We start from the raw sequence: 19,801 nt of genomic DNA, 5'->3' as shown, positions 1-19,801 counted from the left end.
AATAATGTTAAGTCTTCATAATGTTTCTAAGCTACATGATTCGAATATCTGTTTAGCACAAAGTCTAGCTTTTTTTTTTAATAAATCAATTTGTTGTTTCTGTCTTATTATTAATAAATAAATTGTTAATAAAACTTTGAATTTAAATTAATATTTTATTTTATATATTAATCCTAGATTTCCTTCACATTCTTTGAATAAGTTGACCACATCAATTGCTTTCACCCCAGAACTTCACTGTATTGACACTTATTTTAATATATTATGCCATCCCTTTCTATCTCTTTGATAAAATAGAGATAAAAATATCTACACAATACAAGTATTATAGCGTGTCTATTTAAGGATGAGTCGTTTGACACTTTATTTGACAATTCACTGGAGATTTGTTGAGTAAAATCGATATTGAATCTTTTCGATTTTCGATAGCTGTTCTCATAGAAATTACAATCGAAAATTCGATTGATCGAAATCGAAAACGTGATTATTGTCTTTGAATTACAATATAAATAAAACTGTTTCTTTCTATTCCTAAATTATTCTTCACAACTACATAAATAAATAAAACATTAAAAAAAAAATTTGGTATTGACAAACAAAAAAGAAATCTAATTTGTTTATTAATTGTGCGATACATAGCCAAATAACTGTAATAAATGCGAAAGAGTTATAAAATAACTAAATTATAGTACTTATTTGTTCGATTATTATTATTACAAGACGATGGATAGTTCATGGTTTTCAGGATCCGTCACTATGACAACCGTCCATTAAGTACAACATTAATCGTCATACAAAATTAATTCGATACTTCATGGACGTCAGTTGCCAATCTTATCTTAACAGTATACTTAAGTATACATTAAATTAGTCAAAATAATATATGACTGTTTTTTGTTTCAGCGCAATTACTCGCATTGAGAAATGGCAAACAAGTGTTAACATACAAAGGTCATTTTTACGTACAAGTGCCATACTCTCATGGTACTAGATGGAGATGTGTGCAGACATCAGATTGCTTCAACACATTGTTAGTTCACTCTGACACTTTGATGGTAAGAAAAGAACCTAAGATGCACAAACATTTGCCACGGATGATATACCGATTGAAAGATAGTACTTATATGTTTCTTAAGACTAGACGTAGTGCATCCAAAATTGTCATCTAGCAGGGAAATGGATTTTTGTCTTAATAATAGCACTTGATTGTACACTGGCTGTCGCCCGCGACTCGCGCCAAATACTATTGATCGCAGCGTAATGTTATATAGCCTAAAGCCTGCCTCTATAAATGGACTATCCAACAAAAAAATAATTTTTCAAATCGGATCAGTAGTTCCTGAGATTAGCGCGTTTAAACAAGCAAACTCTTCCGCTTTATAATATCAGTAAAGATTTAAAAAATTCGAAATCTGAATAAACAATAGTAATAAAAAAAAGTTAAATTACACCTTTAGAAATTAATAAAACTTTAAGTGTGTGTGTTATACGTGTATGTATAAGACTGGGTGTTTGAACGTGTGTGTATATCAATGTGTGTGTGTCTGTGTGTTTATGTATGGGTGTTTATGTGTATCATCAGCTTACTATACGTCAACACTGAGGGACTCGGAGCCTACCCTAAATTAGGGGTGACTAGGCCATAGTAAATAACACTGGCCCAGTGCGGGTTGGTTGACTTCACACATATCTTCGAATTTCTTCTCAGATATGTGCAGGTTGCATCACGATGTTTTCCTTCAACGTAAGAACGTCGGATAAATGTACATATGAACATCGAAAAAGACATTGGTATGTTGCGGGATTCGAACCCAAGACCTGCAGATTATAGTCAAGTGCTTAAACCTCTGAGCCACCGACGCTTGTTTACCTGTATGTGAATTATAATAACTTAATAAGAGTTATTTTTATTGATCTCAGTCATACACACTTTAAATGCAAGTTTATGCCTTTGCAATGATACTTGAGCGACAATGTAGGTGTAATTTAGCTATAAACAAATAGTGTTATTTAAATTATTTCACAAATTATAATAAAGTTTTGAGAGTGGACTGAACTTAAGATTATCGTCACTTACAGTAAAATCTTTTTTGTTGTTATTTCTATTTTCAAACTTTAAGTATGGCGCCTTACGCAATCGTATACAAACTTTAGATTGCTGTAAAATATTGGTCTTTGTATATTTCCTATTTCGGCACGAAGGACCAATATCTATAATGGTCCTTCGTGCCGGATTTTTGCTTGTAATTTTATATCTCATACTCTTTAATCGTAAAATGTAATAATCTTAATTGTAATACTGTCATAATTTTGTGTTTGATTTAAATAAAATTTATCTTTAAATAAGAAAGATCTTGTAATTTTATATATATTACGCATAATAATAGAGAAATTTATTGCTGAATATTTTGTGAATTTTTTAAACTCTAAATTATTCAGTCTCTTGGATTCACGGAACGACTGACTGATTGTTGGCGAGATATAACGTTTTATGGGGATTATTTATCAATAATAATTTTTGATCCTTTCAAAGAGATAAAAGTTTGTGAATCTCTACTATGTATACTTGAAGTAATATTTTGTTAATATTTGAATTGTTACAGACATTTTGAAAAGGATTGAATTATTAAACGGGAAAACTTTCATTGTGTATGAAGGATATACATATCGTTTGGGAGCTCGATGTAAAACTACAGAGAGATGGCGCTGCAGTGCCAGATGTAAAGCAAGCATTGTGATATCGACAAATGGTTTTCTATTACGGGCTACAGGAATACATGCACATCAACCACAAAGCTATTATAAAATCGCATCAGGCAAATATGTGAAATTACATAGGGAAATAAAATAAGATGGAAGCGATACAAGCGATGCGGTGACGATCGTTTTTCACATAACACTGCGAGGCAAATGTAAATTTCCCTTTTTTTATAAGGAAAGGATGGGTAGTTGAAGTGGACTTTCCGGATGAGAGGATGCATGCGAAGGGAAAATATTTTCTTTCTGTGCATCCTCTCCTTCATCGATTAAAGGCAGGCAACGCATATGCAATTGCGTATGTCTATGGGCAACGATCACTGCGCTATTTCAGCGATTTTAGATGGTCGCTCGCTCGTTTGCCATCTTATGATATAAAAAAAAATGTTGCCACATTGATCTTGTCAATAATATGTTAGAGATTAGTTTGACAATTGATTGTGAAGTATCGATTTAATTTTGTATGAGGACTATTCTTGTACTTAATAGACAGTTGTCTTAGTGTTGAACCGTACGCGTAAGGAACTATGAACTATTATCATAACCGATTTTACTCAACGCATCTCTAGGGAATTGTCAAATGAATTGAACATATTTATCTTAAATAGACTCATAAAGATGATAATCAAAATTTAAGCCCAAATAAATATTGTGATTGTGAATCTATTGTTATTTATTTTACCAATGAAAATACTAAAAGTAAAACTACATTTATAACAAACATCCATACATCCAAACATTTTTATTTATAATACTATATATATATAATAATAACTACGTCCGCGTGGATACATAAAAAACTTAATTAGTGTAGCCTTTGTGTTCTTTTAGACTATGTTCTATACGTACACCAAATTTAATCGAGATCGGTTCAGCCGTTCTAGAGATATCTTCAAACACCCATCCATCCATCCACATCACATCCATCTAAACATTTGCATTTTTAATATTTTAAGTTAAATAAAAAGCAGCTCTTCAAGGCATAAATTGGAAGAAAAATGAATAACTAGATCCGTCTCATCTTATCCTATGTCCGTCTTTAAGCTATCTCCTCACCAATTTTCAGGCATATCGGTAAAGCCGTTCTTGAGTTATAAATAGTGTAACTAACACGACTTTCTTTTATTTATATCGATTAGTCATCAATTTATTCAAACTTTCGTGAGACATTATACTAAACTGATATATAAAAACGGCTAAACACTCACGTATATACGTCCGGTGGCGGCACCGACTAGTTTCGAGCCCATCGGGGGCCCTTCATCAGAATGAGTGGTACTGGTATTATTTCGCGGACTCGGCCCGTGCAGTGAGCGACGGTGTCGGTGACGGTAGTCGGTGCCGCCACCGGACGTATATACGTGAGTGTTTAGCCGTGTTTATATATCAGTTTAAATTAGTCATCAATTTCTAATGAAATAAATTATTTTTATTGCAGATGAATTAAAACAAATCGAATTAGTAAATGGAAAGAAATTCTACATGTACAAGAAATACACTTTTACATTCGGTTTTCAAACCAGATATGGACAAAGATGGCGCTGCACTGTTGGTTGTAAAGCCTACATCATTTTAACAGACAGCGGACATTTTCTCTCCGAAAATGGAGAACATAGTCACAAACCTCAGAATTACGTCAAATTAAAATCGGGTAGATATTGTAAAGTGTAAAAAAGAATATATATATTGAAACCTACCATATAGATGTAAGCAGCAAATTTTAATATTGTTCAATTTTAATCGTGTATTCTCATTAGCGGAACATGGATAAAAACATCTTTGTAGTTATCTTATCTTACTTCTTACTAATATATATCTTTATATCTTACTAATATTATAAATAGCGGTCGCGCGCGACTCCGTTCCCGCGGAATTAAAAAGGGTCTTGACAGACCGATGGACGGACGACAAAGTGATCCCATAAGGATTCTCTTTTTTCTATGAGGTACGGAACCCTAAAAACTATAATTTGTAGCATATGCGTTCTTCCAGACTATGTATGCCAAATTTCATGGAGATCTGTTCAGTCGTTCTGGAGCTACCTTCAAACAAACATCAAACAGACGCGAATGATTAAATGGATGGATGTTTGTTTGAAGGTATCTCCGGAACAACTGAACGGATCTAGTTGAAATTTGGCATAGATGTAAAACATAGTCTGGAAGAACACATAGGCTATTTATTAAGTTTTTAGCTAATTCAGGGGGGGCGGAGTCGCGGGCGACAGCTAGTAAAAGATAAGGTATTTTTTGTGATTGTAATGTCTTCTAAAATGTATTACAATTGAAAGACGTTCCCAAGTTTATGCTCTTATAATATTTGTTCCGGTTGTTTTATGCCGTTGTACCAATATGTTCCTCATCATATTGCACGCCCGAAGTGGTATTTAGCTGTTGAAGCTGCATATAAATGTTAGTAGTATTATTTGTAGGGCTTGTAAATAAATGTAATAACTTTAATTAATTCTCTAATTCCTTTAAACTTAGAAAATGACATAAATTATTTTAAATATAAAGGTACACCCACACAAACCATCCTGCGGCGAACGTGATAAACTGTTATTGAGGTTAATTTCTTTTTAAATATCGTAAATTAAATAATATAGTAAAATTTTAATATAACCATTGGTATTTCAGTTGTTTCGAAGATGATAACAATTTTTTCGAGCAACAAACAATATTTTATGCACAGGAATTATACGTATTGTTATCGATCGAAGGCTCGCGATGGTCTCCGCTGGCGATGTACCAACACATCTGATTGCAAAGCTTACGTCCTACTGTCCGCTGATGGTAGCTCTATCACGGCTTATGGTACACATAGTCACAATCCACCAAGTTACCACATACTACCCAATGGTAAATACGTCAAAATCTAACGAGCAAGATGTTACTTCACTCATTACTGATAACCTAGTGTTAATTAAAAAAAAAAGACCGACTGAGGCTCTGTAAAAAATAGCGCCATATATTGGCTGCAAAAATAAATAAAATTATAAATGAATCGTTACAAATAAAGCATTTGCCAATTTTTTTTTTACTTACATAAATATGTTTATTTTGTATAACCCCATATTTAAAAGAAGTATGATAGTACAGTATAAAAAAAGAAATACGTACAGATTCTTATATGTATGTTATAATCCTTCAAACCCTTCGAGAAAATGGTGTACTACTCCTTATAAGGCTTTTCTTAGACCTGGACTTAGTTCCTTAGGTCTTTAAAAAGTAATATTGAAGAAATTAACCATTTAAATCATTCTCAGGTATAATAATACAAGAAATAACAATGGCATCTGGAAAGACATATAAATATATAAATGGATATACATACGGCGGACCTGTGCGTGTCAAGGGAGGTATAAAGTATCGCTGCACACAGGGTTGCAAAGCCCGCATCGTGGTAAATGCAGATGGAGAGTTAATCAAAATTATAAATGAACATAGTCATTTCGCTCCAAATTTATATGTGAACTCTGAAGGTCTATATTGTAGATGTTAAATAATAAAAGTTTCATATCATTCAGTTATTTTATTTTTAATCAAATACAGATTCCCATATGCAGAAAAATGAACCCCAAAATTAAGTAATATAATTTGCAAATATTGCAATTGATTCATCAAATTGGTATAGATGTTTTCAAATATCTTGGCGGCTCAAAAGTATAAAATGCACATAATTTGTGATTTACTTCTGGCTAGAGGAGAACATTTAAAAATAAAAACACTCTACAAATACGATGTAGAGCATACTTTATATAACGTTGCGTGTTAAAAGTGGGTAAAGGATTGGTAGATCGGTAAAATGGTGAACGAATGATATAATCATAGTGACAAGTGAAGGTTCACTCTAAGCAAAAACAGAATATTCTGGAAGAAGATGGATGAGGCCTTTACCCAATATTAACCCATATTTGAATCTAATTAACTAACGATTCTAATAGCTAAAATTGTTAAACTAACATAGTAACAAAATGTAATTGTAAAGTGTTATTTGAATATAAAAAAGGGCTTTTTTAAATATAATAAAAATGGGTTTCCACTGCCAAAAGAAAATTGTCAATCCAGTTTTCATCGAAAAATATTTCGGGTATATCCTCTCTATGCTTTTGACCTTATATTTTTTATTTGTAATCTATTAAAGCTGTGACTAAATATTTAATTTAAATTATTTTCAGGTGAATTGAAAATGATTGAAATGGATAACGGCAGAGTATATTATCTTTACGATGGATATACTTATACATATGGATACAAATCACGGAAAGGTGTAAATTGGAGGTGTACTAAAAAAAGATTATGTAATGCGTTCATTGTGGTCACCGAAGACGGAGAATTAATACTTGTTAAGGGTAAACATAGTCATGAAAGAAACGTGTATCAGAATTTAACAAATGGGAAATATGTTAAAGTATCAAAAATTACAGGTGCAAGATATTCAAACTAGTTTAGAGTGGTCATTACTTTCAAACTAGACAATGAAACTCTGGTATAGTTGAACATTTTGGGTCTTAATATCCCTTCTATTAATATATTGTTAAAAGTCTTTGATTCACAAATGTTAAGCTTTTTTAATTTTATTTCAATAAATTTTAACACGTTCCATGCCACTATTTTTTTTCGTATATGCAACTGACCTCTGGCATTGATCGTGTTTAATATTATTACAGACTTTTTGTTACATCGATTTTTTATGCAATTTCAGTACAGTTAAATAAAAACTTTTTTAAGAATATTAAAGTATACTTCATTGCAAACCAATAAAAAATGCCAAATTACATTTAGCACAAAATTCAATATCTTGATGGCTCGGAACATCGTACGAGTCTACGCAGAACACAATGTTAAGTACATATAAACAGTCGGAAAAAATACGTGGGAGGCAGTCCGCAGCGCGTTTATCTTGAGCACCCAAGATATTTGAAACGGCCCATAACCATTGTTACCTAACCCAGGGCCGGTTTCAACATTTCTGACGCCCTGAGCGAGATTTTCGCGACGCCCTCCCTTTCCTGGTATCGGGGGAAATCTTCCAAAGATTGGGAACTTAAGGGGATACCGCAGGCGCTCTCTATATTTGACTCTAACGTCTATGGCGCCCTCTAATGGCCGCCGACCTGGGCGTTCGCCCCTCCTGACCGTACCCTAACTTACTCTGACCTAACTTCAGAAATATAGAAAAGTTGTTAATTAAAAATATTTTTCAGTCAGCTTCGCCATGTCACAAAGAGGTGGTCGACTTTTAATCTACAATGGTTATTCCTACAGTCTACTAAAAGCTAAATTAGACACTTTAAAATGGCGCTGCACTATGGCAGACCCGATAACAACTGGTAGATGCGCTGCAAAGATCACAACCAATTTGGATTATCAAATAATAAACGAAAGTAATAATCATCGTCATACTAAGCTTCGATATGTTATTAAAGAAGAAAAGATTATAAGATACTGAACGAGTAGTATTCATACGGTTGTAACTCAGTTTTTGGGTAATATTTTCGTGATTTTTCAACTTTAATTAAAAAAAATGATTTATATAACTTGTTCTTAATTTAAATAATTAAAAGTAATTCTATAAATGTTGACATTTCTATTTTTTTTTGTATTTATTAATAAAAAACGAATATATATATAACTTTTTGTTCTAGTATTAAATTGTGTTAATTTTATATTTAATATCGTCAATTTTATTTCTAGTCATACTTTAACACTTTAATCGTGGGTTTCTGAAACCAAAATATCCGATTAACATATTATTATCTGTTTGACAAGGATGACTATATGTTGTACAGATATTTTGGTCTCAGAAACCAACGGTAAAACGATTCATTCCTAATACTGTATGTACTGTGTTTAATTTAATATATGTTTTTAGAAAATGTAAAAAATCCTTAGTCATAATAAACATCAATAAATTTGATTTTCATTGTTTTTGTAATTTATAGAACTGCATGTTTAGTTAAAAGCAAAGATAAAGCGAAATAACAACACAACACTAATAAAGTTTGTCATTTCCCTCAGGAACATTTCTTTGGACGAAACGCGGTGTGAAACATCCATTGCTGCTTCTAGATGGTTTCACTTACAGTTATCAGAAACGGAACGCCAATGGACGTGTTTCGTGGTACTGTTCACGCAGATTGAAGGGTTGCAGAGCATCGGCTATTAGTATTGGAGACAAAGCATATGCTTATAAGCCTCACGATCATCCCCCTCCGAAACGTCAAGACAGCACCGCAGATATCAAGCCATTACAAAGCTCTTATTTATTCTTCTGAATGTATTCATAACTTTCTCAGACGAAAATAGTTACATCGCTAAGATCCTTTAAGATGTAACTCATTTCGTTGAGTTGATTTGTATTACAAGATTCAGACTTAATGGCGGCTCGTTGCTACAACGTTATCGCATTTGGGTGAGAGACGGCCCCACCGCGTGTGTAATGGGTTCGCAGTCTGTCTCTTTCCCCCTCATATCTTTATATCTCGTTTCTCGTATCATCTCGTATGAAATTGCTGATGGGTTCTGTACAAAAACATTAAGAAATAAAAAGATTTATTTAAAGAGAACGGTAAAGACAAGAGCATTTACAGTGGCAGACAAAAGAAGAACGAAACAGTGTTGCATTTTTTTTTAAATATTCCGCAGACTTTGACATACAGTCAACTGTAAGTTGTCAATGTCACCGTTTAATTATAAACGTCAGATACATAAAACCTTTTTGTTGTTTACATTTCCAAGAATTGCGAGCTGCCGTAAAGTTTGATTAGCGTTATAATAGTATTCTAGTACAATAATCTACATAAGTATATTGAACGCATTTAATTCTTATAGAATTTAGTATTCGTAATTAGATTAAGTAGGAAAAATCGTGTTTGTGAACAATTATCTTGCTAATATTATTAATGCGAATGTTTGGATGAATGAATGGATGGATGTTTGCTACAATCATCCATCCATATATTCATTGTATCGCAGGAGCGGCTTCATTTATTTCGCCGTAATTTGGCATAATTGTAGAACATAACCTGGAATAACACATAGACTACTAGTTAAGGTATTTTTTTTAATTTCGTGCGGACGGAGTCGGCTGCTACAGCTAGTGTCAAATAACTTCTTTTACTGCTACGACGTGAAATTATTTCTTGCTGATCTCAATTTTTTTTCTACATTTCTGCTTCTAGAGTAAAAGTTCCATATTCATATCTGTTATTTATTTAATATATTTAATATGTACAAAATAATCTTATATAAAAACGGCTAAACACTCACGTATATTCATCCGGTGGCGGCACTGACTAGTTGCGAGCCCATCGGGCCGCGTTCGCGAAACTAGTCAGTGCCGCCACCGGACGAATATACGTGAGTGTTTAGCCGTTTTTATATAAGTTTATTATAATGTCTCACGTATGTTTGAATAATTTAATGTACAAAGTAATATAATAATTGTTATACGCTTTTTATTGCAAGTAAGTGAGCAAGTATTAACAGTAGGTTTATGATTTTTTTCTATAATACGTGTAATTGTGACATAAGTTTGAACTTAAATGCAATACCCTTCGCTTATATTTCTAGAGAAACCTAGATTTATGTGATAAATATTTAGATAGTATAATTAAGTTAAAAAAAATTACCAAACAATCGTTCCTATTGGCAAATTTGTTTTGGGATTGTGTTCTGGGTTTTGATACTGGAAAAAGCAAGCACTTGGAAATGTTGCTGGAGTATTGCTGTTTGAAGCAAACCTACAGGCTTCAGGTTGCTTTGTACTTTTGTCACATGTTATTTGCGTAGATATTGCGCGACACAGGTCCGCATATTCATCAAATAATATATCTCCTTGAGCTTCCTCAAAGTTCGGTCTAAGCTCAAGTATCCAGCACCCACGTGAGTCATGCAGCACCTTCATGAACTCCACACGTAGACTCTAGAACAGACCGCGGCTCATCGGACTCCCCGTCTGGATTCACTTTCTGAAAGTAAGCAATGCATCTCCAATTGCGAATGTCTGGCAATGTTCGTTTTTCTATTTCGGCGAATTCGGTCGCCTGCTCGTTTGTCGCTTTATAGAAAAAATAATCTGAATAGTGTTAGAATGTATCCCTTTTAACTTAGGTGATATTTAAATTTATAGATAAAAAGTTTTTTTTATAATTTATTTATAAAATATTTTAAAAACAATCACAGCGTGTATATTGTTTCTTTAAATATTAAAAAAAAATATTGTGTAAAAAATCCTAATTCTAAGTGTAGTATTCAATTTTTAGATATTTTAATTTGATGCCAATGCTGTCGACTATATGTTATTTATAATGTTACTGTGAGTTTCCATTGCCGTAAAAATCATGCAAAAAATATTTCCTTAAAATAATAAATATTTGCAAGTACGCTAACGCAGTGGTAATCCACGGTTACACCACGTGTAGACGTTGCATAACTTAAGGGTCTCTCTTACCACCTAAGTATTAAGTATAGATATTTAATAATCTTGGCTTTTTTATCAATATCGTGTATCAATAAAGACGCTTTAAAACATATTTTTTTTATCTATTTTCTTTCTTTATTTATGTCCTTCAAATAGTCTATCTATTTTTACCTTTCATCATCAGCTCACTATACGTCCCCACCGAGGGGCTCGGAGCCTAGCCTAAGTTAAGGGTGATTAGGCCATAGTCAACCACGCTGGCCAAGTGCTGGTTGACTTTACACATATCTTTGAATTGCTTTTTAGATATGTGTTATTTTTACCTTTAATAGTATTAATTCGGGGAAGAGATTGGCTTTAGAAATATAAAATAATCTAGCCAAGAATTCATCTGTTTCGATTTAAGCGCAAGATCCATCAAAGCAGTTAACTACCGAAGTATTTGACACGAACAGGGCATATTTAAGGTATTTTTAAAAAGTGTAAAATGTAAGTTTGAGACGAATTTCTTGAGACCAACGTTTCACTTTAAACTAGAAACTTTATGTAATAAAGACTAAATTTAAAGTTATTTTCTAGGTATTCTTATACCATCTGGTAAAGGAAAACATCCTCTATTAATGTACAAGAATCAAACTTATACATACAAATGGATGTCTAGTACAGGAGTACTCTGGCATTGTTCCAGAAGGATGAGGACTGGTTGTAAAGCTTTCATAACATCGTTACCTCATCGTCTCGATTGTATAAAGAAAATTTATGATGTACATTGCCACATGCCAAAACTTGTACCAAAATCAGTTACACCGAAGTGGAGAAATGTTGTATATCGATAAATGTTTAGATGGATGGATGGATGTTAGAAGTTAACTCCAAAACTGCTCAACGGATTTTAATGTAATTGGGCACATATAAGAACATAGTCTGGAAGAACACATCATCATTATCATCAACATCATCATCATCAGCTCACTATAAGTCCCCACCGAGGAGCCTACCCTAAGTCAGGGGTGACTAGGCCATAGTCAACCATGCTGGACAAGTGCGGGTTGGTTGACTTCACACATATCTTTGAATTTCTTCTCAGATATGTGCAGCATTACGATGTTTTCCTTCACCGTAAGAACGTCCGATAAATATACATATGTAAACCGAAAACCGAAAAACACATTGAACCCAGGACCTGCAGATTGCAAGTCTAGTGTTCTATCCCTGAGCCATCGACGCTCTCTGACGGAAGAAGACATAGGCTACTTATTATGGTTTTTTTAATTCCTCGCGGACGGTGTCGAGGGCGACAGCTGTACTATAAATATACAAGACAAAAGAAAATGCGCTTTTTTAATTTTTTATATTGAAGTCTAGTTCTAATGTATTTTGTCGTTAATACAGAAAAGTATGGCTTTATAGATATCGAGATGATACCAGGGAGAAAACACGCTCGTCTCATGTTCCACGGGTACACCTTCAAGAGATACCAGGTCCTGGTGAACGGCCACGTAAGATGGAGATGCTCCAAATGGCATATGGGATGCAGGGTCTCAGTGAAAACTAATACGGAAGACCCAAGAGCTGGAATTTTACTGATTGAAAATATTCACAATCACGAACGACCTACTCTAGTCCGGAACAACGAAGGTTACTTGACGAATGTGCAATTTAAATAATTATTATAAATTTGTAGATTTATTTTTGTTATTCAAAGTATATTTATTGTATAAAAACATGTTTGTTTTATTCCTTAACACGGATTGAATTGTATGAAATAAATTATTCATTGTCTTTTAAAACATCGATATGACTGACCAATGACTGACCCAAATTCCAGTAGTGTATTTCATTAGCCGACTTCAAAAAGAAGGAGGTTATGAATTCGTCTGTATTTTTTTATGTGTGTTACAACGTAACTACGCCCCTGGTGCTCCGATTTTGAATTTTTTTTTTGAAAGTTCGTTGCAATTTGTTTGCCTTAAAACATGAAAACGATATAGTACTACGTATTTAGCATTTAGTGTCATTGAACTTGTTATTCTTCAATTCTAAATTTTGTTTCAGAAATCACATATTTATCGACGGGGAAAAAACATCCATTGATGGTTTGTAATGGTTACGTATATAAGCATATAAGGGTTAATCACACTGGGAAAACTTTCTGGCGATGCGTTATGGTGCATAAAGGATGCAGGGCATATTGTCTGGCGGATGATGATGAAATTATGTGCGTCAGAAACCACAACCATGATGCACCGAAGTTTAGAACAAGAACCGGTCGATGGATTATCCCGTAGATGTATGAAATATCCAGCGATATTGTTCGTTTTTAATTAAACTGTTTTGTTTTTCTCTAAATAACTTGTTTATGGTTACAATTCAATAAGTATATTGTCTATGATATTTTGTATTTTAATCTATAGTTTGTTTCATTAAAAGTTGTTTGATTTAACTGTGAGTTTTTTTTTTAATTTAGACGCAATTCCAGACTGTAATCAATGTCCAATTTCATCCAATATTCTTTTAGCCATTTTAAAGTGGTTACAAACATCTATACATCCGAACATTTAAATTTATAATAGATAGAAGTGTAATAATATTGTAATTCCACAGTGTACTTCTTGGCGACAAAGAAAAAGTATCCATTGCTGTTATTCGACAAATACACATTCAAGAGACAAAGTATATTAACATCAGGTGGTGTCATTTGGTATTGTTCCAATCGTCACTATGGATGCAAAGCCCAGGTGAAAAGTATCCAAGATTCTTATGCGTTTGGAAAAATAGAACATAATCACGACCCACCGCGATGCACTCAGCTTAGCAACGGTACATGGATCAGAAAGCGCAAAATGAAAAAATATAAATCAAGAAAACTATGAACCAATAATTTCCGAAGTAGTCCAGACCATCGTGAGATCCATGGAGGACATTATCTGGAATATTTTCTTGCACATTTATGATGTCAAACCAGCTTTTTACTCAGACGCTCTACCTTTCTACTTCTGTTTCTCTCTCGAGTCTTTACGTTACCATGTTAGACTAAGCTTGCTTTTATTATTATTAATCATTTAAGTTTCTAATCTCTATGTGATGGTGTATTCAATTTATTATAATGGTATGTAATTAAGATATTTTATTATTATAAAAGTATAATCTATCGTAACTGGAATTTGCGCTTATGTTAGCTTTTGTAGAGTTTGTCTTTTAATCTAAACTACTAAACAGATTTTGACCATCGGAATGTCATTCTATTTTTCTATTTTTCTTTCTTATTTAACTAATAGAGTTCATTATATGTATTAAAGAAGTAAAAGAAAAAGTAGAGTTCATGTATTATCAACTTTAGAGTATGACACACGTAAGCAAAAGTTGGTAACAACTCCATCGGCAAACACATTGTCGTCCTTATATTATGATGATGAATAATTATTGATATTATTTCAGCATATCTCCTTCCGTCTCGGTTTGGAAAGCATCCTATGCTATGGCTGAACAAATATACATATAAGAGGCAACGTGAGTTAGCTTCAGGCACTGTTTTATGGTATTGTTCCAGTAGAATTGCTAAACATTGCAAGGCGTTTGCCAAAAGTATACAAGACGTTTTCATATTTGGTGGAGTTCAGCACACCCATACACCACCAGATTTTAGACTAAATAAGAGTGGAGCCTGGTATAAATCATTGACTTATAACAAAACATAATCTTATTTTATATCTTTAAATGAGCAATTCTTGTATATATATAATTGGAATCTCGGAATCGGCTCCAACGATTTTCATAAAATTCTGTATATAGGGGGTTTCGGGGGCGATAGATCGATCTAGCTAGGAATCATTTTAAGAAAATGTCATTTTATTCGTGTTTTATCGATAATCAACTTAAACATAAACTTAACTTTTTCTATCGGTAAGATCGAAAAATATTATTCATATTTCATGATTTTATTAGTAATTCGTACTTAAATATAATTTCCAAAAAACACAATTAAAAAAAAATAATACCGAGCAAAGCTCGATCATCCGGGTACTGTAATATAATACATAATTTTAGACATTATTAGTTAGAATGCTTTGGCGAGAATGGCGCGCTTTGTTACAAAGTCAAGTGTCAGAACGATTAGGGACATAAATGTCGACATTTTAGTAAGGCTAGTGTTGCGCCAGTACACCGGCACAGTGTCGGAATTTCTTTCTAACAATACGTATATTTTTATCCATACATCCGACGTTCTTATGGCGAAAGAAAATATCGTGATGTAATGCAACATATCTGAAAAGAAATTCAAATATGTATGAAGTCAACCCGCACTGGGCCAGCGTGGTTGACTATGTTCTAGTCACCCCTAACTTAGGTTAGGCTTCTAGCCCTTTGCTGGTAACATATAGTGAGCTGATGATGATAATGTTAACCTTAATGCATCATGTCATCCACATCGCTGAATTAGGCACATAATTGCGAAATATCTTGTGAGAGATTGTCAAGGTATATAAATAAACAAAAATATTCGTTATTTCTTCCAAAATATTTGTAGCATTTTATCTTGAATAATTAATTAAAATAATATGTTTTAAATATGTATTTGATTTAGTTTACTTAACAACTGACCATAAAATAATTACACCGAACCTAGAGATAGAGGAGAAAATGTAGAATTTAAGGCTTCGATACAATAAAAACATTCTTAATACAAATATTTTTTTTTGTCTTACAGATAAAAGTAAAAATGAAAAATATGTGAGTACATCTCGAAGAGGCGGCGAGATTCTTCACTATCAAGGTCAGGTGTACAATCTTCGATCCAAAACCACAGCGGGCAAGAAGACATGGTGTTGTAAATACTACCATAATACCTGGGTACTATGTCCTGTCAAGATTAAGACATTTGGTACGGACCTAGAAATAATTGCTATTAGTGGTGAACATAACCATTAAATTGTCAACTGTCTGGACTCTCGGACTGGATTAAACCCGGCTCGAACGACCAAGAAATTAGAAATACAATGATTTTAGTTTTAATGATTCGTTTTAAGCACTTATATGTTAATCTCTTTTATTATGTACGATTATTGTCTTTACTTCTAGATTTGTAATGCACCAATTTTTTTTTAAATAAAGATATATTAAGTAAAAATCTTTTTTTTTAAATGGCAATCTATGTAGTGATTAGCTAAAGCATCTACATGATAAACTTATATAAAACGGCTAAACACTTACGTATATTCGTCCGGTGGGCACCGACTAGTTTTGAGTCCATCTTGGGCCCTTCATCTACATGATGTTTGAGTTTTTATTGAATTTAGATTAAGTAAGTAGAGAAGAAATGTAAGGCAACTTGATAACGTGTAAACTGTTAATTTTGCAGGTGATGAAAACTTAAATATGATAATAACTGATGTTACTTCTGAAGCAAATGAACAAAATGATTCGGATGATGATGTCATCGAAGTTGTTAGAGATGAAGCGCCAATTGAAATTTTATCTGATGATGAAGAGACTGAATTAGAAAGATCTAAGCTAGTAACAGCAGTAGATGAGTTTCTGTTTGCAGATTTGCCAGCCAGGCTTGAAAATTCTATTGATGAAGCGAAGAATTCTCCCTTAGATCCTCTTTTCAGTAATACTTATTTAGAAAATAGTATAAATGTGACAGATTGTTACATAGGTCGAAATGAAATAAGAAGTAATCTCCAAGACGAAGAAAGAGATACCATTAATGTAACTGAAGTTTTAAGTGATAACCAAAGGGATGAAGAAACTGGGCTTAATTTACCTCTGACGGAAAATAAGAATATTGATAATACGCCAATTCCAAAAGTTCCTAATGTAGGTTCCACCGATAAGAGTGACTGACATTATGCCTTAATGCAGAAATAATTTTTCGCTATTTTTTAGATAAACATGTTATTTTAAAGTAGTTTGATTTAAATACGTAGTTATAATTGTAAGCGAGTATTGTTACTATTAGTAAAAGCGATTAAAATAATATTTAGCAATAAATGCTGATTAGGAAATATTTTTTTAATTATACGACGTGCAAAAAAGTTAAAAAAAATGTTTTTGGTTTAAGTTAATTTTGCAGATTACCTTCATGAATGTTTCTTTTATTCGAATACCCAATCATAAGTATCATTCATTAGTAGGAGTAACATGTTGTCGAATGGGTCGCTCCGACCCTTGACGTGACATGACCAGAAGACAGGCGAGTAGTAGAGAACTCTACGTACCATCTGACAAATAAGGATACAGATGGCCAGTTCTATTCGTTCCATTTCCATCTTTTCCATGTTAGACATTGACGGAGGAGAGGAGGGAGAGGAAATCCCCATTCTGTAAATCTTCTCCCCTGTTTGTTATTGATAGATGTCTATATGCACTTCGATTATATGAGATCAAGAGGTCGCATGCTGTACCTCCTTATTATATGAATGTTTAAAGCAAACATTGATAAAAAATCTTTAAATTTTAGATAAAATCTTGATTACGGAGTGGAATGGCAGAAAGATATTGCATATTGGGGACTACAAATTCGGGAAGCACTACACAAATACACGCGGCCGTACAAGATGGCGATGTAACAAGACATTCGCAAAATGTCGAGCTATTGCAATCACATTGAACGATGAAATCGTAAAACTGAATAATAACCACAATCATTGAACACAATAAAAAAAATACCAGCGGTCCGTCAGCTAAGTAGCGAGGAATGCCAATATAAAATGCACCCCGTATAGAAAATATGGTATTAAGCTCCTTAAACAATGCAAATTTAAACAGGACCGAGTCGAAGAATACTGTCTTGTATAGCAATCATCATCAGCTCACTATACATCTCCACTGAGGGGCTCGAACCCTACCCAAAGTTAGGGGTGACTAGGCCAGTCAACCACGCTGGCCCAGTGCGTGTTGGTTGACTACACACGTCTTTGAATTTCTTCTTAGATATGTGTAGGTTGCATCACGATGTTTTCCTTTACATACGTTAATCGAAAAACACATTGGTACATGGTGGGATTCGAACCCAGAACCTGCTGAATATAAGTCAATTGTGTAAACCCCTGAGCCACCGGCGCTCTCCTATCGTTATTGCATCATGAAAATGGATTCGCATTTGATTTGAAAAGACGCGCAAGAAATTTATATTGTAATTTACTTAAATAGTAATAAAAGTTTTGTTTCCAAATATATATTTTATTACTGTAATATTAACAAATATACTTATACCTACTTATATAACTAACATTGTAATTTTTTAAAGCTCACAAAACGCATCGAATGCGCTAAGAACACTTAAAAAGGCACAAATTAGTCAATATTACAAAATTCATATCAAATACATGTAAAATCTTTTTTACAATAAGGCACTTAGTAGATTGTGATTAATGTCAATGTGTTTATTATTCTCATCTTGTATGTGTGAGTGCAAAATTGAATTGAGCCAATTTCTTAAATTTATAATTGAACAAAATCTAGTTTCTAATTTTGAAAATCGAATACTGGCGATTTGAAATCTTATTCGATCACTCTGGAAACTTTCCTTAGTTCCTTTTCTTAGTTAGACAAAGTGCATTCGCTTCGTAGCGATTCCAATTAATCAACACAATCACGTGAATTATCGAAAGTTATTCTCAGTTCTATACATTTTTGAAGTTTGTTATGGAATCGGTTCGTAAATGCACTTTGTCTAACGCCCCCTGGTGTAGATATTATTATGCTAGGAATGATTGTGGTGCAAAAAGGACCGGACAATGAGAGAGTCGAGGGTGGTGATACTGGCGCGACAGCCGAGCTGGATGCGGCGGCAGCAGGTCCAACGCACCTTGTTACGATATCGCTCGTGCTTGATAAACTTGTGAGCCCCAACGTGCACCACCACGTGTCCTCGGCTCGACAGCCCGAAGCTAACTGCAGACGAAATGTTACGTTAGATTCTATTGTAAGAGAAGAAACAAATAGACGCACTAACCGTGAGTTTCTGACGCCTAAATCCCCGTTTAAATTTTATTGTCATCTCTGTATTTGTTAAAGTTAATGATATTTTGATGTCAGAAACCCACTTGAACGACGAACGGGGCGAAGCGATGGCGGAGTGGGCCGTTCAACAAAAGTACTACTCCACTCTTGCTTGTTTTTTGCGCGTTGCTTTATGGCGCTATACTTTTAATAACATCGCGCCGCCCAGCACTTCGCAAATTTTATACCCGCAGCCTAAACCCAAATAACGAGTCTGAACGTCGCAGTATCTGTCTGTTCAAACTTGATAAGAGACTCTACCAGTGCGTCTGTCTCGGAGATTTACTTATTGTTCAATCCTGTTGTTTATACAATAAATGAGTTTTTATAATTGTTAAAATAGTTTTTATTATATCAAGAAGTATTAAAGTTTAGTTAAAGATTTTAAAATAGGTATGTAGTTTAAACTTTAACTTTTTTTTTGTTTTATCAATGTTAATGCAAGTGGATTTATATTTTCATTACATCACAACACGTTCCATGCCACGATTTGCGTATGAAAGTGCAAGAAGTCAATGGCATTGAACGTGTTACTTATTAGCTTATTTGTACATCAAAGTATGATTTTAACTTTATAATATGTTTCAGTTGGTTTAATCGGCACTGGAATTGA

General features: G+C 33.5%; 1 protein-coding gene across 3 annotated transcripts in view; it reads left to right on the top strand.

The window, feature by feature from the left end:
- LOC106113427 (uncharacterized) overlaps window positions 1–17,192 on the top strand; it is a 44,332-nt gene extending 27,140 nt beyond the window's left edge. The window contains exons 1-2 of one of the 3 annotated variants that reach the window (XM_013306174.1): window positions 13,723–13,919; window positions 15,890–17,192. In XM_013306174.1, coding sequence (XP_013161628.1) covers window positions 16,558–17,028 — 471 coding nt within the window. In that variant the 5' untranslated portion in view covers window positions 13,723–13,919; window positions 15,890–16,557 and the 3' untranslated portion in view covers window positions 17,029–17,192. Of the gene's footprint in view, window positions 1–13,722; window positions 14,692–15,889 lie in introns of those variants that run through there. The other 2 variants (XM_013306173.1, XM_013306175.1) reach the window with 2 other exon arrangements.
- Window positions 17,193–19,801: the final 2,609 nt, after the last annotated feature.

This window comes from Papilio xuthus, unplaced genomic scaffold, assembly GCF_000836235.2.
Source record: "Papilio xuthus unplaced genomic scaffold, Pxut_1.1 DF828258.1, whole genome shotgun sequence".
Classification (NCBI taxonomy): Eukaryota; Metazoa; Arthropoda; class Insecta; order Lepidoptera; family Papilionidae; genus Papilio; species Papilio xuthus.
The sequence above is the reverse complement of the archived record's forward strand: the minus strand, read 5'-3'. Positions and strand labels throughout refer to the sequence as shown.